Source organism: Camelina sativa, chromosome 17 (genome assembly GCF_000633955.1).
Source record: "Camelina sativa cultivar DH55 chromosome 17, Cs, whole genome shotgun sequence".
Lineage (NCBI taxonomy): Eukaryota > Viridiplantae > Streptophyta > Magnoliopsida > Brassicales > Brassicaceae > Camelina > Camelina sativa.
The window spans coordinates 5,803,374-5,824,585 of record NC_025701.1 but is presented as its reverse complement, the minus strand read 5'-3'; the positions used below and the strand labels follow the sequence as shown (position 1 = coordinate 5,824,585).

At 33.8% G+C, this 21,212-nt stretch overlaps 4 protein-coding genes and 1 pseudogene across 4 annotated transcripts; 2 read left to right on the top strand and 3 right to left on the bottom strand.

Moving 5' to 3' along the window:
* Positions 2,857-5,575, top strand: LOC104755559 (protein AUXIN SIGNALING F-BOX 3). Its single transcript, XM_010477959.2, has 4 exons — positions 2,857-3,303; positions 3,443-3,960; positions 4,046-4,541; positions 4,625-5,575. The coding sequence occupies exons 2-4, from the start codon at positions 3,509-3,511 to the stop codon at positions 5,411-5,413; spliced, it is 1,737 nt and encodes a 578-aa protein (XP_010476261.1). The 5' UTR covers positions 2,857-3,303; positions 3,443-3,508; the 3' UTR covers positions 5,414-5,575.
* Positions 6,633-8,009, top strand: LOC104759195 (mitochondrial import receptor subunit TOM40-1-like). The gene is made up of 8 exons (XM_010482153.1): positions 6,633-6,680; positions 6,785-6,883; positions 6,976-7,020; positions 7,110-7,175; positions 7,333-7,434; positions 7,505-7,573; positions 7,673-7,756; positions 7,860-8,009. The coding sequence occupies exons 1-8, from the start codon at positions 6,633-6,635 to the stop codon at positions 8,007-8,009; spliced, it is 663 nt and encodes a 220-aa protein (XP_010480455.1).
* On the bottom strand, positions 8,873-10,332 carry LOC104755558 (cysteine-rich and transmembrane domain-containing protein A). The gene is made up of 3 exons (XM_010477958.2): positions 10,219-10,332; positions 9,809-10,121; positions 8,873-9,245 (listed from the first exon to the last, which is right to left on the bottom strand). The coding sequence occupies exons 1-3, from the start codon at positions 10,259-10,261 to the stop codon at positions 9,197-9,199; spliced, it is 405 nt and encodes a 134-aa protein (XP_010476260.1). The 5' UTR covers positions 10,262-10,332; the 3' UTR covers positions 8,873-9,196.
* Positions 10,595-12,636, bottom strand: LOC104759194 (annotated as a pseudogene).
* On the bottom strand, positions 18,301-18,810 carry LOC104755557. Its single transcript, XM_010477957.2, has one exon. It carries the CDS (start codon positions 18,676-18,678, stop codon positions 18,451-18,453), a length of 228 nt encoding a protein of 75 aa, XP_010476259.1. The 5' UTR covers positions 18,679-18,810; the 3' UTR covers positions 18,301-18,450.

The following is a 21,212-nucleotide window of genomic DNA, read 5'->3' as shown; positions in this document are numbered from 1 at the left end:
TTAGGGAAAAAGATAGTCAGCTACATCAACTATACCACAATACATGACCACACATGCGAACTTTAAAAATGTATATTCAACTACATGAAGTATATGTATTGCATGGCCACATATACCAATTATATGATGACATGTGCTCAACATCACGATCATTTTACTCCGGTACATCGTTCGTCGGAATTCGGTGTTGACCAATATTGACCGGCGTTGACCAATATTGACCAACAAAAATATTCAAATTTTTTATTTTTAATTTTAGAAACAAAAATAAGAAAATTCTTTTATTGAATTATCTAATGTGTTCAAAAATTAACAAAATGTTTATATTCATTATAAAATTATATTTTGTATATGTTAATTATATTCATCCAGCCTTATAATAGTTAGTTTTTTTTATTGCAAAACTTAATAAAAGTGAAATAAAAAATCATTAATAATATTTTCAGATAATAAAACTTTTATTTTACCATGAGTATATAACTTTTTTGGAATAATTCTAATGATTTTGACATGTATTGGTTTGGTTCTAAGTATTTTTTATTGTAGAAAATATTTTTGTGGTTGAGAATATTAAATAATATTATATATGTATTTAAATAAATTATGTAAGAAGTTGATGTTTATTAATTAATAATGTTAAAATAATAGGTTTTTTATTTGATTCACTACAACAAGATTTTTTGGTTTGAGTTTAAGTTTTAATATCTTATGAATGATTTTTATTTCAATTTTAATTAAGTTTTGAAATTGAAAAAAAAGTAACTATTATAAAACTGAATGAGTGAAACATAACAATATATCTTTATATTAGATACAAATATATTTTTAATTATAAAATATCATAGACGATTCCTAAATAATTCAATTAAATTTCTTATTTTGGTTTCTTATTAGATGATTCCTAAAGAATTTTGTTATTTTTATTTCTAAATCTTTTTTTTTGAATTTTTTTGTTGGTCAACGCCGGTCAATATTAGTCAACACCGGATTTCGATGAACGGTGTACCGGAATAAAATTGTTGTGATGTTGAGCATATGTCATCATATAGTTGGTATATGTGACCATGCAATACATATACTTCATGTAATTGAGTATACATTTCTAAAGTTGGCATGTGTGCTCATGTATTATGGTATAGTTGGTGTAGCTGACCATCTTTCTTCCAAAACAGAATCGTAATTATAACTAAGTTTAAGACTTTTTCCTACACTTAAATTATGTGCCTAATATCCACTCCATCCATATGATGTTATGATTTAAAATTTTTTTTATTACAGATTAAATATATTTTTCTTTTTCTACGCAAAAAATGTTTTTTTATAATTTTTTGTGACCATTTGAAATATGCACTTTTGATCAATAATTTTTGTTTAGCAACTCTAAAAGAAGAAGAAGCCCAAGTGCATAAAAAGTCATAACAAAAAATATTTGGNTATTAAATAACTAAAAACACTGTATTTAAAAAAATCAAATAATAACGATGTTTTTAGTTACAATAGAATTAAAAAAACTAACTATCATAAGACTGGATGAATTAACATATATACAAAATATTTTTCTATTGCAAAACTTAATAAAAGTGAAATGAAAAATCATTAATAATTTTTCAGATATTAAAATTTTTATTTTACCATGAGTATATAACATTTTCAATAATTCTAATGATTTTGATATGTATTGGGCTTGGTTCTAAGTATTTTTGTTTTAGAAAAATGTTTTGTGGTTGAGAATATTAAATAAAATTAATTTTATATTTAGAGAAATTAAGTAAGAAGTTGATGTTTTTAAATTAATAATGTTAAAATAAGTAGTTTTCTTATTTGATTTGTTACAACAAGATTATCTGGTTTGAATTTAAGTTTTAATATCTTATAAATGATTTTTATTTTAATTTTAGTTAAGTTTCGAAATAAAAAAGTAACTATTATAAGACTAAATGAATGGAATATATATACAATATATCTTTATTTTGGATCCATATATGTTTTTAGTTATAAAACACCATAAATGATTCCTAAATAATTCAATTAAATTTTTTATTTTGGTTTCTAATATTAAAAAACAAAAAAATACATATTTTTATTGGTCAATGTCGGTCAACGCCGGTCAATATTGGTCAACATCGGATTCTGATGAAAGGTGTACCGGAATAAGATGGTTGTGATGTTGAGCACATGTCATCATATAGTTGGTATATGTGGCCATGCAATATATATACTTTGTATAGTTGAGTATACATTTCTAAAGTTGGCATGTGTGGTCATGTATTGTGATATAGTTCTTGTGTAACTGACTATCTTTTTTCCTAAAAAAATCTCATGACCTTCTAATTCCGTATAAATCCACAAAAAGGTGTCCCTCGTCCCACGACAAAAATTCAGACAGCCTTACTTTCTCTTCTTTTTGTTTATTTAGTACTAGGATACTAGTATCACACAAATTAAGTAAAACATACTGTATGTATTTGCTATTTGGTGTGCAGTATAAATACGACTTGTACGTTATTAGAGGGATCTTATTTATTCGCTGATTTGTCGTACACTTTCTAACGAATCCAAAAGAAACAAATGTATTTTTAATTAATTAATCAACGTCAAATATCAATTTCACGAATATATTTTTAAATTAGTCGTTACACTTTCTAACAACCGTGAAAGAGAATTATAATAAGATAAGATAAATCAAAAAGGATTTAAAATCAACGTGGCAATATTGGTAAATGTAATGAAAAAAGTAGGGGCAATTGTATAAGTCTCTTTTGCTCTCGACACATCACTTCACAGTTCACCCTTTCCCTTTGGCGAAAGGCCCTCTCGTTATATAATTAACCAACCAACCAACCCAGTGGTGTGAGGCGAGCAACAACAACAACATCTTCAACGGTTCAGATTCATTTTTATCGCATTGAACCATTCTTCACCGTCGGATCATCCTCATTCCACACCAAAAATCTCAAACTTAACCATGGTTTAGCTTCTCTTTTGGTCAGCTTAGGTTTAGCTTCCCCTCTGCTTTATTATGTTTTTTTTATTACCATAAGAGTTTGTACTGTTTTTTTTTTTTGCTTGCTTGCGTGATCTCTCTCTCTCTCTCTCTCTCTCTCTCTCATCCAAATCTTTGATCATCTCATCATCATTGGACTTGAAGCCTAACTCCACACACACACACACACACAGAGTTTTATCCAGATTCATTATTTTTTTTCAACGTTTTCCTCGTTTTCAGTTTCTTCTTCTTCTTCTTATTCCATCGAATCATCATCATCACCGGCCAGTTTAGTTGTTCCGACGACGATCTTAGTAGTAAGCTCCATTTCTTTCGTAGATCTATCTCTCATTTTATTCTTCTCGTAGATCTGAATCTTAAGGTTAATCAGGATCTGGTGTGTGTTCTGATTTAATCTTCAAAAATTGTGTTTTGTATAAATTTTGAATCTTTCAGGTTCTTGATACCAAAGAAGAAGCTTCACTGAGCTGATCTTGAAGTTTAATTTAGAGAGGAAAAAAGATGAATTATTTCCCGGAAGAGGTCATAGAGCATGTTTTTAACTTCATAGCTTCTCACAGAGACAGGAACTCGATATCTCTGGTTTGCAAATCATGGCACAAGATCGAAAGGTTTTGTAGGAAGAAAGTGTTCATAGGGAACTGTTACGCCATCAACCCTGAGAGATTAATCAGGAGGTTCCCATGTCTCAAGTCTTTGACTTTGAAAGGGAAGCCTCATTTCGCTGACTTCAACTTGGTTCCTTATGAATGGGGAGGTTTCGTGCATCCTTGGATCGAAGCTTTGTCTAGTAGCCATGTTGGACTTGAGGAGCTTAGGTTGAAACGGATGGTTGTGACTGATGAAAGCTTGGATCTTCTTTCACGTTCTTTTCCAAATTTCAAGTCTTTGGTTCTTGTCAGCTGTGAAGGTTTTACTACTGACGGCTTAGCTTCCATTGCCTCTAATTGCAGGTAACAAATTTGTCACCTGTGAAAAGGTCCGCTCAAGGTTTTATTAAGTTCGTTTATAATAAATGTGTTGTCTTTCTTGTTTTAGGCATCTTCGTGAGCTTGACTTGCAAGAGAATGAAATCGATGATCATAGAGGTCAATGGCTGAACTGTTTTCCAGACAGCTGCACTACTCTTACCTCTTTGAATTTCGCCTGTCTTAAAGGAGAAACCAATGTGGCTGCTCTTGAGAGGCTTGTCGCTAGGTCACCAAACCTGAAGACCTTGAAGCTAAACCGTGCTGTACCGCTTGACGCACTCGCAAGGCTAATGAGCTGTGCACCGCAGCTTGTGGATTTAGGAGTAGGGTCTTATGAGAATGAGCCTGATCCAGAATCTTTTAGGAAACTCATGGCTGCTATTCAGAAGTGCTCCTCGTTAAGGAGCTTGTCGGGCTTTTTAGAGGCTGCTCCACTCTGTCTCCCAGCGTTCTACCCGGTTTGTCAAAACCTTATCTCCTTGAACCTCAGCTACGCAGCTGAGATTCGAGGCAACCACCTCATCAAGCTTATTCAGCTTTGCAAGAGACTTCAACGGTTATGGGTACGTACGTTTTGATCTCACTTTCTTTTTTTTCCCTGTCCTCTTACTTACCTGACAACAAATGGGGTTTATGGTTCCTACAGATATTGGATAGTATTGGCGACAAAGGACTTGTGGTTGTTGCTGCTACATGTAAAGAGTTGCAAGAGCTGAGAGTTTTTCCCTCCGATTTACATGGTGAAGAAGATAACAACAACGCAGCTGTGACTGAAGTCGGACTAGTTGCCATCTCCGCAGGTTGTCCTAAACTTCATTCGATTCTATACTTCTGCAAACAAATGACAAACGCAGCGCTCATTACCGTGGCCAAGAACTGTCCAAACTTCATCCGGTTCAGGCTATGCATTCTCGAGCCACACAAACCTGACCACATCACATCTCAGTCACTAGACGAAGGCTTTGGTGCGATCGTACAAGCTTGCAAGGGTCTAAGACGGCTCTCTGTCTCCGGTCTCTTAAACGACCAAGTCTTCCTCTACATCGGTATGTACGCAGAAGAGCTCGAGATGCTTTCGATAGCTTTTGCAGGGGAAACTGACAAAGGAATGCTCTATGTGTTGAACGGATGCAAAAAGCTGAGGAAGCTGGAGATAAGAGACAGTCCATTTGGGAACGCGGCGCTTCTTGCTGACGTGCATAAATACGAAACAATGCGATCCCTTTGGATGTCGTCTTGTGAAGTAACACTCGGTGGCTGCAAGAGGCTGGCCCAGAATTCGCCACGGCTCAATGTAGAGATCATAAATGAGAGTGAGAGTAATCGGATGGAGCGGAATGAAGAAGACGAAAGAGACAAGGTTGATAAACTTTACCTCTACCGAACAGTGGTTGGGACTAGAAAAGATGCACCGCCATATGTTAGGATTCTTTAGTCCGACTCCATCGTACCCCGGACATGGTTTTTGTTTTTAGGCTTTTTGATGTTTGGTTCGTTAGCATCTTCTCCAATTTTAGGTGTACTTTGCTTCAGACAATAACTGTTTTCTATGAAGGTTTCATGGGTTATTAAATAAAGTTCAAATTATTAATAGGTCTGACTTTGTTAGCTTTGTATAACATATTAACATATATAAACCATTCGTGTAACTACAAAAGTAAGTTGTAAATACGCCATACCATTAATTAATTGTAGCCCTCTCGTATTGATGACATGTAAGTTTCGATTACACATAACGTCATGGATATTTTCTTTATATTTTACGATTTTTGTTTGTTTGTTTTGTTTTGGATATTTACCTTTTCTCTGCGCCTTTTAGGTGTATACAATATTTAAACTTTCTCTTCAACATTTCCTTTTCTATCTTTGGTAAAAGCCTTGCGTTGCAAGCAAAAAGCTCAAACAAACTTGAAGAAAGCCTTCCTTTCATTCTTCGTTTCTACCACCACGACGATAACGGCGGCGATGGCGGATCTCTTACCACCGTCTACGACGAAACAAGCCGATAAGAAAGATGGTGACTCGAGCCGCTTTTGTCCTATACTATATGGCAATATCAATAAAGAAGCTGACGGTTAAGTATCATAAATAGCTTTTAACGATCGATATATATATTTTTTTGTTCCTTGTAATATTATTCTCTTTCTTTAGCTTTCCACTATACATAACTTATTCAGTGAGTCTGGCTTCATGAGTTATTGTTTGTGTTAGAGATTTAATTAGCTGTCTTGTGTTGTTTGTGTTGGCCAAGTTCGAGCACTCTAGGCTACAGTACTGTTTCGTTTCTAACTGTTTTCCATGAATCGTTTTAAGGTGGTCTTACGAGATTTACATATTACTAGTAGAAACTATCTAGTACTATGATTTAAATTGTTCAATTTGATCCGGATTTGATTCAAGAGTCTGTCTTAATTCTTGGTAGTCAACAAACGTCATTTTGTCAACTATTGTTGTAACCAGTTTTTTTTTTATTTCTTTGCAGTTTCTTTAAACCCAGGTTATTTCAAGGGTTTTAATGTGAACTACTCCCCAGCCTTTTTTAATAAAAACTTTGATATCAGGTGATTAATTATGTTTAAGTTTATACAGTCAGATTTGCAAACAATTATTTTCCATTTCTTTTGGTGTTTATTCTTGTGTCAAACAGTTCATCGATGGGGCCAGAACATTATGCGTTTGATGCTTCCTACAATTTCCAAAAGGTTTTATTTGGGTCGTGTTATTGGATTATTTAATTAACATTACCTTTTTTTATTTTATTTTTTCTTTCTTTGTGGAAATCAAAAGATAAAATGTATTGTTGCAGGTCGTCTTGTTTAAAGGAATTGTTACTCGTGATAGACTAACTGCGAGTGTGATAGCCCCTATCATGAGCAAGCAGTTGTTTATGGCTTCATTTATTGATGTAAGTGTTGCAACTTGCAACTAGGGATAATGTGATTATTCGATGGTGTATCTTCTCTTGACAAAATGTGTGTTTCTTACATTCTTTTCCAGCTGAGAAAGGCACGTTTGTCGACAGTACTCAACATTGAATACATCGTGAGGATCGAACTTATCTCTATTTGAATCTTTGTGATGAATAATTTCTCTAACTTTTTTTTTTTGTAATTTGGCTCACATTTCTGTAGGCTCTAAACTATAGAGCTAAAGTTAACCTCTTTAGCACTGGTCAAATTCGAGCAACATATATCCAGGTAATTAAATTTGCTACTCTCAGTTTGTGTTCTAAGCTTTTCTATACGTCATTAACAATTAGCTCACATATACAAAAGAAAAAAAATAAGACTGTTTGCATCATATTTTAGTAATTTTACTGTAAAAATTGTCTTTTTTTTTTTAATTGTTGTACAGCGTGTGACACCCCGTCTATATTTGGGTGGTAATTTCTTCTGGACCAGTGTGCCTCAGAAGTCGTCTGTAGGCTATACTGCAAGATACGAGACCGATAAGATGGTAATGCTTGATTGATAGAAATTATTTGGATCATTTTTTTATATATTTGAGAACTTTTCTTTATGAACAGGTCGCCACTGCTAAAGTTGAAAGCAGTGGTGATGTACTTATGACCTACGTTCATAAGATTTCAAAGAAGGTAATGGGACATTCTCATTTAATTAAATCTTTAAGCTAGCTCGATGAGATAATAAGAATCATGACACACAAATGTATCTTTTTGCTCATATATAATCAGGTTTCACTCGCCACTGATTTTGTGTACAACTGCTTTTCAAGAGATGTTAAAGCTAGTGTTGGGTATGACTACAAGTCTAGACTGGTAATATTCTTGTTTTTTTTTTAAGAGATGTAATGGAATTGAAAACAAAGTCTTATATAAATCCGTTTTAATTCTAGTAATATGAGGTTTTGTTTTGTTTCAGTCTCGTGTCCAGGGAAAGATTGATTCTAACGGTGTTGTATATGCACATCTTAAAAGAAAATTGAATGTGGGACTCAGGTGTCTTCTAACTGCAAGTTTGGATCTTAAGAACATGAATCAGAGGCTTGGTTTGCGCTTAATATATGGTTAAGAACTGCGGAAAAGATGTCACTATACGTGATATGAACGTACGTGTAAATGACTGGAGAAAAGAATCAACTACTCCTACTAGAACATATTGAATTCACAAGTTGTTGAAAATTTTATGTATGTGAGACTTTTGAGAAGATACATATGAATATGAATGTTATAATTCTTTTTGACTTCGTATGATTAGTTTGCATTTATTAGAGATTCATGATGAAGTTGCAAAAATTGGCGATTTTGAGAGATTTTTTTTTAAATAGAAAACCCCTTTCAAGAAACTAAAAACAAAACGTGGAATCATTCATTCATTATTCAATATACTCTCATTCTACTCTGTTGGTGCAAGACATGCTTCTAAATTTCATCTCTTCTTTGCTCAATGATGCATCAACAATAAGCTGCAATTAACAGACAGTCCAAAAAAGACTGAATCATGCAAGATATAGTAACAGACGTTATAAATTACACCTTTCTCATTCTTACTTTAACCTCTTGTACTTTGTTTCCAGCTCGAGATAAGGTTGATACAAATTTACCTCTACCGAACAGTGATTGGGACTAGAAAAAATGCACCGCCATATGTTAGGATTCTTTTAGTCTCTCCCATGTTCCAATCCATCCAACTGGGACCATCGTGGACCTCTCAATGGTACATGTTTGTTTTTGTTTTAGGGCATGCATTTGATATTTGTTCGTTAGCTCTTTCTTCAATTTTAGGTTCTTCAGACAAAAACTGATTTCTGTGAAAACTTGCATATGTTTTCAACACCTACTTTTCTTTGTGCTCATAGTTTGCTGTTGTTTTGATCTGCCTTCAATATAGGGTTGCCTTTATCAAACTTGTGGATTGAACGAACAAAGAGGGAATAACTAATAATGATATGCATTATATTATTACGATATAATTCAGCCTTTGAAAGAAAGTGAAATCTGGATAAAATAGCAAACATGTTTTCCAAAATATCACATTAAAATTACAAAAAGAACATTCACAAGAAACCTACTTTGTCTAATCCATCCATCCATCCATCCATGACCTGGAGGAGCGCACTCTCTCAAACAAAGAGGTCAAACATTAACAGACAATGAAACATGATATAGTAGTGTACATAAGAAGACATAGAGAGTACTTATGGCATATGTCTTCGACTGGAGATATAAAAATGACGAAATCCGCAGAGACGGGCATTCTCAGAAGCAGCATTCCTCCAACACACAGCAACAGCAGAGAGCAGCGAGACTAAAATTTGCAACCCGGCCAAAAAAAAAAAACAAAAAAAAAAAGTTAATCGCAAGTGGTAACAACATGATTTAGGCTGGCTGCTTGAGAAATGAATCACAACTCTGTTACTAGTGAGCATAAGAAAAGCTGCAGAAGATAATGGCGATGAATGAATAGCTCTAAACTCATCAGAACCTTCCTTAGAAGAACTAATTCCGATTGATGGCCACCAAACAAAATGAAAAGGAAGTCAAGTAAGTCTGAGAGTTTCCTAGTAGTTGTCCAAAATTCAACTAACATACACAAATCAACTCAAAGGTGGAATCTGGTTCTGATCAGCATCATTTGTTCAAAACATTTTCCCAAATTCCAGAAACCAAAAAACACTTGGTTCAACATTAACAAGTGATCCTTTCAACCCCACACGTTGCTCCTAAAGTATCACAGATCAATCAATTTTGGTGAAAAGAGCATCCAAAAAACAAAGCCAACATAAACCTCAATCACAGCTTTGAGTAAACAAACATAAATGGAAACAATGATACTGGAAAGTAATTAAAAAGGCGGGGAGAGAAACGAACCAGCCACGGAGGAAAGAGGAGCAACCAGAGTCAGAATCTTGGTAATGGTGATGATCGTGATGGCAATGATCGTAGTTCTGCGGCGGCGGCGGCGGCGGCGGAGGTCCCTGATGATGATGAGGATAACCACCTCCGGCGAAGTAACCTTGATAACCGCCTTCGTAAGGACGCGAAGACGGTGGTGGATACGGATATCCTCCGTGAGAATGAGGTGGAGGAGGATATCCTTCGTGATGATGCGACGGAGGAGAAGGATATCCCGGCGGCGGTGGTGCCGATGGATAACCCGGTGGTGGATAGTGAGATTGGTATCCTAAATTCGTCAAATCACAAAAATAGAATTGAGAATCGAATCAAAATCAGAGAATCAGAAGGAAAATAAAAAGCGAAGGGAATCGAATCGAACAAACCTGGAGGAGGATACGATTCCGGTGGGACTTTCTCGTAGCTCATTTCTTTTTTCTTTCTCTCTCAATTCGATTCAGAGAGTTTTTGGATTATCGGAAAAAACAAAAGAAAAGAGATATTTTGAGGAGGGGGGGGGGGGCCCTTTTCAATTAAGTAAAGTCACGTGTAAATCATGCTACTCACGTTCTTATTGGACTTTTGGGCCGAAAATGTTTGTTCTAAAAGCCCTTTTGACTTTAAAGACCTCTCATCGTATCCGGAGATTTTACGAGAAGAAGAAGAATGGTTCTGTATTTTGGTGTGGGACGATCAGCTTTTTTTTTAGTAAAGGAAAACATGTTGTGTATATATCAAATGCTGCTATATATAATAATGTAACTCCAGGATTGTGTTAGAAAAGACTTTTATCTTTCAATGTTCAGAGAAAGCAATGATGTTTATACATTCTTAGAAAGCATATCCAAAAAGCTTTTGTTCAATCTACCATCCGATAACATATCCATAACCATCTTTATAGTCGAAGCATCAGCAGCGAACCTGCACCTCTTCATTTCTTCGATGAGTTCAGCTGATGTATTTATGTCACTACCTCGGAGATGTGCTCGTATTAGTGTGTTGTATGTACAGTCGTTTGGCGCACACCCTTCCTCCTTCATTTTCCTAAATAACATATTTGCTTCAGACAGTGAGCCTTTCCTACATAATCCTGAAATCATTATGTTATATGACTTGACATCATGCTTCACTCCTTTGAGGGGGAGGCTTCTGAATAAATCCCAAGCATCATCCACCTTATTAGCATTGCACATCCGATGAATAATAATATTATAGATACCAATATCAAGATCCATCTTACTCTTTTGTATTTTTTCAAAAATTTCCAATGCTTTTTCTATTTCCCCATTGTCACACAACCCATCCAGCAAAATAGAATAAGTCACAATATCAGGATGAACACCACGAGAAACCATCTCTTGGAAGAGTTCTTTGGCAACCGCAAGTTTTCCCAATTGGCAAAACCCTTGGACAAGGGTGTTATAAGTAACTGTATTAGCAACCAGTCCTCTCAGAGACATTTTGCGGAACAATTCAAAACCATCATCAACCCGCCCAGCCTTACAATATCCATTTATGAGGATATTAAACGTCACGATATTAGGATTACACTTTTTCCTAACCATCAGGTCCAGCATCTGGTTTGCCTTGTCCAGGCGGTTCTCCTTGCAAAACCCATCTATCAAAGAAGTATATGTAATAGTATTAGGAGCTATACCTCGTCGTATCATTTCCTTGTACAGTTTTTCGGCCTCTAAAAGCTTTCCCTCTTTCACAAAACTATCAATCAAAAAAACTGAAAGTGACAACGTTTGGGGTGATTCTCCTTGTGATCATATCCCTGAGCAACTGCGCACTATCATCCCATCTACCAGCATTACAAAAGCCTCTAATGAGAGTGTTGTACGTAATAACATCTGATTTGATCCCTTTCACTTCCATTTCATTGAAAAGGTTGAGTGCATCGTGGAGGCTCCCGTCTTTGCAAAGCCCATCAATGATGATATTGTATTTGGCTGCATTGAGCTTGATCTTTCTTTCTTCCATATTTCTGAGCAACTCCATGGCCAAGGCAGTTTTCCCGGACTTGCACATTACATTTAGAACCGGTCCATATGTAACTTCACTGGGCTGACAACCATTTGCCACCATCTGATCTATCAAAACCACAGCTTCAGAGACTTTACCATTGAGACAAAGTCCATTGACCAAAGTGTTAATCGTTATGAGATCAGGTGTATGTCCCATTTCTACCATTCGATCAACTAATCCCACGGCTTCGGAGACTCTTCCCTCGAGACATAAGCCATTGAGTAGAGTGTTAAATGTGGTAGTGTCAGGCTCATAACCAAGCTTCATGACTTTCCCCAAAACAGAATATGCGAAACAAACTCTACCACGCCGACAGAAACAATTGATGAGAATATTCAGAGAGTACAAGTCATACGCAATCCCAACCAACTCCGTTCGCTTGGAGAGAGCTAAAACGAGATCATACTGCTTTGTTCTGGAAACAGCACTAAACAATCTATTGAAATCAATGACAGTGGGAAGAGGACGAGACCTAATCATGTCTTGGAAGAGATCAACAGCATCCTCTTCCTTAATATCTAAAAGCCCACTTCTCAATCTCTCTTTATAAGAAAGATTCCTATCGCTGAAACCAGAAAACTCTCGTCCGCAGCAAGACAAGAAAACATGAGTTCTTGGAGTACCTGCTTTCTCTAGAAGAAGAGGAAGACGTGTCTGAACCAATCCCTTCATGACCCACAATTATAGAATTTGAAAGCTCTTTAATAAAAATAAAATTGAGTGTATGTATCAGCTTCTTCTAATTCCTGGAGGAAGCAATGGAATTGGTAAACCTAAAATCTCTCAGAATCAGATGACTGTGTTCGTCGATATGCTTTCTATAACCGGCTTAACGAGAGCCGGTTCGTATCAAACCGGTTATCTTTATCCTCCTCTGCTTCCATAATAATTTAGTTGTTGACAAAATGGTTTACTACAGTCTTTTTAATTGATTTAATTTAACATATGAATCACAGTATTATTATTCTAATTAACGTAGTATTATTTAACAATTATATAGTTGTGGTTCGTTCACTATATAATTGTTATGTTATACTTATAAGACATTCACTGTATAATTGTTATGGAAACCTCGACGATGCACTCAACCTTTTGTGTTTTACTATGTTTGAATTTGTAGAGAAACGTCATCCCTTTTGTTGCTTTGCTTTTAGCCAATTATTTTAACTGTCTACCTTATAATTTCGTTATTTGTTATATAAGTAGACCCGTACACGCGCGTGATGTAAGAAAATTTATTTAATAGCCAAAGTTGCACCAAAAATGACAAATCGAAGGTCACCAAAGTTGCATTAATTCCATTGTATGTGTGATTGGTTTTTAATAACCTTTAATTTAGGTATGTAAGCTACTACAAATAAGAATAATTTAGATTTTATAATTATTAAGTCTTTTACTGCAGAGCTAATTCGTAGTCTTAACTTACTATTAAGATTAAAATGTTGCTTTAGTTATGCTTTAGAGGAAAAAATAAGAAGAGAATACATAGAAAAAAAAACGGATATAAGACACTCGAGTTCTTAACCATATGTTAAGAACAAACCAAGCTTGTAATCCTTGTTCTTATTATCCAAATATGCAGATAGAAGACACTCGAGTCCCATATATAATTCCTTTCCAAGAAGTGCAGATACGACACCGTCAGAATCAATCTTTCCCTGGACACGAGACTGAAACAAAAGCTCATTATATTAGAATTAAAACGGATTTACAGAAGACATTGTTTTCCATTCCATTAAAATCTATTAAAAAAATAGCAATATTTACCTGTTTAGAATTCCAGTCATATCCAACACTAGCTTCAACATCTCTTGAAAAGCAATTGTACGCAAAATCAGTGGCGAGTGAAACCTGATTATGAGCAGAAAGATACATATGTATCATGATTATCATCTCATTGAGCTTAAATATAAAATTAAATGAGAAAGGCGAATTTGAAATCTTATGAACATAGGTCATAAATACCTTACCATTGCTAAGAACTTGGGCAGATGTAACCTGTCAATAAAGAAAAGTTCTTAATATGATTGATAAATAAATTCATCAGGTTTTCAGCCAAACATAATCTCTTAAACTCACCATTTTTTGGTAATTTTACCCTCAATCTCTAAAAATATAAACCAATCATATTAAGTCAAAAATAATACGCTATTTAACTCTTATACTATCTTCTAAACATTTTCACACACATATACATTACTTTTAAATTTTTATAGATAGGTTTGGTCTCTTTGATGTAATAGTATAATTCATTAAAATTTTACAAACTTGATTGTAAAAAGACGGATTGTAAAACGTATTACAAAATTCTACGACATGTATATATTTCTTTTATATACAAAGAATAACGTTGTATAAATGGCAAAAAATCCTATAAAATATGGCACTTTCTACGTATCGGGTTTGTAAGCTGTCTAATAAAGTGACTTAGAAGAAACATTACCATCTTATCAGTCTCGTATCTTGCAGCAAAGAAAATATTAGAAGAAAAGAAAAAATCTTGATCGGCAAAGCGATTTATGATATACTTAACTGTAAGCTTCTATATCGACATCTTCATATCCAACAGGACAAGTGAGGTTCGAGTTATCAACTTTCTCATCGGCTTGTTCCGTCGTAGGCGGTGGTAAGAGATCCGCCATCACAACCGTTATCGTGATGGGGGTAGAGACGGAGAACTAAAAGGTTTTCTTCAAGTTTGTTTGAGTTTTTTGCTTGCAACGCAAGGCTTTTACCAAAGAGAGAAAAGGAAATGTAGAAGAAAGTTTAAATATTGTATACACTAAAAGGCGCAGAGAAAAAAAAAACAAAAAAAAAAGGCGCAGAGAAAAGGTAAATTAATATCCACAAAAAAAAAAAAAACAAAAATCGTAAAATAATAGAAGAATGATGCAAATACAGTATGGATGTTTAGGGAAAAGTCATGAAGCTTGGGTATGAGCCTGACGACACAACCACGTTTAACACTCTGATCAATGCAATTGCTCAAATAGAGAATGATGGAAATACTAGGTTAAAAGCAGGCTGACAAATACAGTATTGTTGTTAATGGAAAAGTCATGAAGCTTGGGTATGAGCCGTCGTAGACGGTGGTAAGAGATCAGCAGCCATCGCTGCCATTATTGTCTCGAGGTAGAAACTGAAGAACTAAAGGGGTTTTTGTTTTTTTGGGGACAACCCTCTTAACTAGGGCTGGGCACGGGACGGGTACCCTTGAATTTTCTCCGACCCTTTACTCGTCCCGACCCTAACGGGTAACAGAAAAAATTTACTCATACTCGACCCTTAAATAACGGGTACCCGGTAAAAAATAGTTGACCCTTTACTCGTCCCGACCCTTTATTATTACCCGGAAAACGAGTACCCGATAAAAAAATATTAATAATCGCAATAATAATTTTATCTTTTGAAATCCAAAAAATGAAAAATTCATAAATTTATGCAATATATAGTTCCAAAAATTATAAAATTACGAATTTTGAAAATAAAAATAATATATTAATTCAGTTAGGCTAAGTTGAACTTAGGTTTTAACTCTAACTCTATAAATTAATAATAAATACTAATAATAATACAAAATATTAACGGGTATTTACGGGTCGGATAGCAAAACGGGTAAAGGGCCGAGTAACGGGACGGGTATTGAAAACTAAACTAATACCCTATACTCGTCCCTTACTCACGGGTAATATAATTATAATACCCTTTACTCGACCTTAAAGCTGCGGATACCCTTTTTTTCGGGACGGGTAAGAGCCGAGTAACGGGTCGAATACGGGTAACGGGTATTAGTGCCCAGGCCTACTCTTAACTGTGCTTTTTTGGTCTTGCAAAGGTTTTGACATTTTGTAATTGTGCCAATGTTGGTTTTCTCCGGTTCGGTCTTACCAATGTTGGTTTTACCGGTTCGGTCTTAGTTAGGTGTGGGAATTCCGCGTTTTTTATTCGGTTTGGGATGTTCTGTTCGTTAAAGGATTTCTTTTTGGTCCAAATCAGTTAAGATAATTGAAATTGATAACCAAAATTTTTTTATAGGGTTTTAATTCATATCGAATATTTTTCCCCCAACTAGCCATTAAATATTTAAAATTGTCTTTTTAGTTTTAATGAATTTCGGTTCAGTTTTTGCAAACAGATTGTTTAGGTTATATAAATATAACTATAACACTATTTGATTATTTTGGTTATTTCGCATGTAAGCAAAACTAATATTTTTGAATTTATGTTTACATATTATAATTATTATTTTTTTGGATGATTCAAGTATTTATTGAGTTTTGGATATTTTGAATATAATACTTCAGTTTTCGGTTTAGTATCGGTTTGGTCTAAATATGTATACAAAAAAATCCATCCAGAGATGTTTAATTATCCGTTTAGGTTGGTAAGATCCGTCCCGGGTACATAAATTAACGGGGTATATACGTATAAGAAAAGGGGCAAAAAAAAAAATTTATAAGTTAAAGAGGCACAAAAAAAAAACTTTGTAAGTTAAGGGGGCACAAAAAAAATTTGTAAGCTAGAAAGAGGCAAAAAAAAATTTATATGAACTAAAAATACCCAAAAAAAATCAGTATGTTTTTCTATAGGTTAAGGGACATTTTTTTTTTATTTGCCCAGGGGCATATAATATGTTTAAGCCCGCACTGGTTCAACCTTTTTGGTTCGTTTTAGCGGTGCTAATGTAGAGTGTGGCTATGTACACATCAAAACGATGTTGGTTAAAGTCATAGATCAAAATCAATATTGAAGATAAAATTTGGGGTAAAACATGTTGCCATAAGCCCATAACACAACCAAATTTTGATTTAATCCCAATATTTTGAGATACAAAGATTTTCGTGTTTCGAGGAAGGAGATAAGAGTTTTGTTGTTTAGTGACGAATCATTATATACAAAACTAACCAATATGGAGTACTACTACTACATCTAGAGATGTCAAGCGAGCTCTATGCCCGCGGGCCTAGTCCAAATAGTATTTCTGCGAGGCGAGCATGGACACTAAATATTAGGCCCACTAAAAAGCGGATCTTGCGGGCCTAGCACAAGCGGATTACGAGTTATAGCGCGTTATGTCTGCAGGTTGGCGGATTGGTCCGCGGTTTTCAAATATTAAATAAAAATAAATATTTAATATACATATATAACTATTTTTATATTATTTTAAACATATATCTTTTAAAATTATGTGACAACACAAATAAATTTAATATAAAAAATTAAAACATATATAAAAATCAATATAAACATTAATTTTATTTAAAACTGTTTTTAAAATTATAATTTATTAATTTTATTTATTTTATTAATATATTATTTAGGTCCGCGGGCCAACCCGTTAACCCGCTGGGCTTAGCGGAGCGGGCTTGAACATAACTTTTATGTCTGCGGGCTTAGCGGGCCGGCCCATCGCGGTCCAACGGGCTTAGCGGGCCGGCCCATCGCGGTCCAAGCAATTGAAACTGCCCGCCACGGACGGCCCAGATAGACGCGGGCCGGCCCGTTTGACACCTCTAACTACATTCGTAGACATACACATATATAGTAGTTACACACACATATCATATCTCATATTTCTCCAGCACTAGTTTCTCTAATATTTACATATCCCTTTATATATTTATTTTTTAGTTAGTTCATAGTTTGTGATTATATAAAGGGATATGTAAATATTAGAGAATCTAGTATTGAGAATTAGCCCAATTAACCTAAATACTCACTCAATACTTGAAATTGGGCCGGAATTTTAAATACTTGATTACACCTCTCGAATGAGGTTTTCAAAGTCCCACATCGAGAGTTCAGTATTCGCTCGCTCTCACATGAGGGATATAAAAAGCAGTTCAGGAGCGATTGTTTAAATCATACCTTTCTCGGCCTTTTGGCTAAGATCAAGTGTAGTATCTGTTCTTATCAGTTTAATATCTGATATGTGGGTCATCGACCTGCACGATATTAACTCTATTTTTTATGGGGGAGAGTTCACCATGTCAGCTTGCTGATTGGACTCTCACGTGTCGCCTTCGTCTTGCACTACTGTGAAGGCCTGGCACACCTCACCAAAACACTAGTCCAAATTTTTCAAAACAAACTGAACCAATGCAAACCAGTAAGCAATCACCAAACACAATGGAGTGTTCTATTCGAAATAGCCAGTCATTAGCTTGTTCCACTGGTCAGAGTTTTTTTCTTTAATTCCATTATTATTTATTGGTTTGAACTTTTTGATTTCGCAAGCAATTGTATAATTTTGTAGTTCTAAACGTTTGTTTGTACCAATTTATATATTATTATAATTATCATACTGCTATTTCGATGATTAAAGTAATCATGTCATTAAATAATATTTCAATTTTTATTTGACAAATTTTAATCTAATTTCTGTAATTTGTCTATTCTATAGTTGTGAGTCACACACCATCATTCAGACTTTATGCTTTTCAAAGGGTTGTGATTTGTGAATTTATAAATTAACAATGTACTAACTTGAAGTAGATTGTTAAAACCAACACATACAAGAGCTACAACTAATAACTGCCCATGCATATGCGCTTTTGAACACTTAAACTCGAACGCTTTGGTGGTTTTCACGGCGAGAAGCAGTGGAACACAAAACTCTCATAAACACCTGCACCACCGGTGACGAGAAACTCATTATCCGGCCGAGATGCCGACATCCGAGGATTACTACTATTTCTCTTCTCCGGTCTCTTGCTTGAACCAGAGCCTAACATCATGTTTTTGCCGGAAGCGGAGGCAGCTGTTTTCTCCATTCTCCGGCGGTTGACATACTCTTCCGATATAAAGACATCCATTGGTTTGTAGAAAAGGATCCAAGAAGAAGTAGAAGAAAACCTTTGCGGGTGTTTTTTAGGGGATTATAATGATTATGAAACAAGTACTTGTTTTGATCTGGAGTTTGTTGAGGTGTAAGTTGAAGTGAATAACAATTTATAAATGGGGGTAAAACTGTGGGCGTTATACGTTACATGTTTTGGCACATATATTATTAACTAACTTTAGACAGATTTCTTTTTCAAAAAAAAAAAAACTTTAGACAGATTTATTTTAAATGTTTTCCGTAAAAGATATTTTCTAGATGTGTACTCGTGTTGAATGTTGGTTAATTTTCTTTTTTCTTTTTTCTTTTTGTGAAATAATATAAATAGATAACTAATTTGTAGAACCTAGTTTTTATGGATTCCATGGACTCCTTTTCAAAGGTGTGACATGATAAAACCAATTCTTCGATGATCTTTTTTCGGCTCAATACATACATTAAACAAATTTTACTACATCACGTGTACGCATGATCTACTTATATTGAGTCGAATAAAATATAAATATATATACAAATAACGAAACTATACGTTATAATTGATTTCAAGAGAAATCCTTATAGTATATCACAATAGGTCCCATTATAATAACGGCTAAAGCGAAGCGATAAAATGACGTTTCTCTTCAAACAAAATACAAAAAAAAAAAAAAAACTACACCATTTTGATATTACATGTGCTTGGGATTCTTGAGAATCTTACTAAAACATGTGAAACTAGAAACGTTATCAGAATTTTATATTCGTCAAAAATCCAAAACCTGTCCAAGGAGCCTTAAAAACCATGATCCATAGATGCCACACCCACCCACAAGATGATTATATAGAGAGCGACAAGTGTATAGTGTAAAACCGCTAGCTGTTCGAGCCGAACCTAACGCCTCTCTTTTACTTCTTTCTTGTCCTTCTTCATTTTTTCACGTGTCAGTTAAATAACACTTTTGCCCTAAGTTTTCAAAGGAATTTACGTCTTCTGTCTGAGAAAATGGTTTGAAGTTCAAGGAGAGTATAAACGACGTGAAGTTCATCTCTTAAACGAAAGAACGGGAAAGCTTAAAAACGCAATCGCTATTTTTTCTAGTTGCTCCATCATCAAAACGCCTAACTGATTATATATATGCGAGTAATTGTTTGAAATTTTAACTGATAGAGGTTGAGAAAGGGATCGTGGTTTTGCTATTGGATAACTGTTAGGTTTTGTAATAATTATTTACTTTGGAAAGAGGAAGCAGAAAACCGTAAATGTTGGGTTCTAATAGATTAATACTGTTCTTTTAATAATAACTAGGTAATATTTCGTTCAATTGCGGATTGTTGTATAATAAAATACGAATGTAGAAATTTGGTTAATGGCCGGCCAGTTGTGACCCAATTATTGATAAAAAATAATATATATATTAATTTATTTTAATTTATTTGATAATCATAAAAAAAAAACTTAACGAATTAATTTAAATGTCATTAACATTTTTTACACCTTTATTTATTCAAATCATACAATATCAAAATATATAACTTATTTATATATAAATATAATCATACATCTATTATACATATCTCTTAAAATTATTTGTTTTTTATTGTTCAACTTTAATAATAATTTTCATTAGTATTATTGAGCATTTGAGTAATAAAATATTATTGATAATAAAAATGAAATTTTACTATGTGATTTAAATGTATAATTAGGTTTTTCATATAAACTAACACATAACCTAAAATATTTAATAACTAAAAACTAAAACTATTTTGAAAGTAAAAAATACGTATTTTCTATAAAATCATATGAAGTCCAATCAAAGTTTTAAAATAATATTTTCAAATATTTTTTTTTTTAAAATTTGTTTTATATTCCCCTTAGTTTAAGATATATTGCTAGGTTTAGTTATAATTTTTAATCCTTGTAATAAAAGCTAGACATAAAATAAAAATATCACTTTTGTTTTTTATATAGAAAAATATTTAAAGTACATATTTGAATTAAAATTTTAAAATAGTGAGTTTTATATCGTTATATGTTGAATCACAAACTGAATATTATTATTCTAAAATAAATGTATTACAATTTTGTTGGATGTGAATGAGAGTTAAGAAAAGTTGATTTGATAAATATATTACAATTTTTTTATATTCCCGTTAATTTAAATTATATTGCTAGGCTTAGTTTTAATGTAAAGTATCATATAATATAACATATTAAAATTATTGATGGTAATGATCACTAACTCACTGTATTGTATGGTAGGCTTAGTTTCAAATTGCTTACATTTTCCTAAAACATAATGTAAATAATTAAAATTATTGATGGTAATGATCACTAACTCACTGTATTGCATGTTTAAAAAAAAATGTATATGTTAAATAGAAAACAAAACAAAACTCCATTATTTTTGTTGTCTTGTCAATGTGTACATTTTCACATAGAAACGTTGATGAGTCTCTCTCTCTCATACGCTATTACTACTATATAGCCAATAATTATTGCTATATATATATATATATATATATATA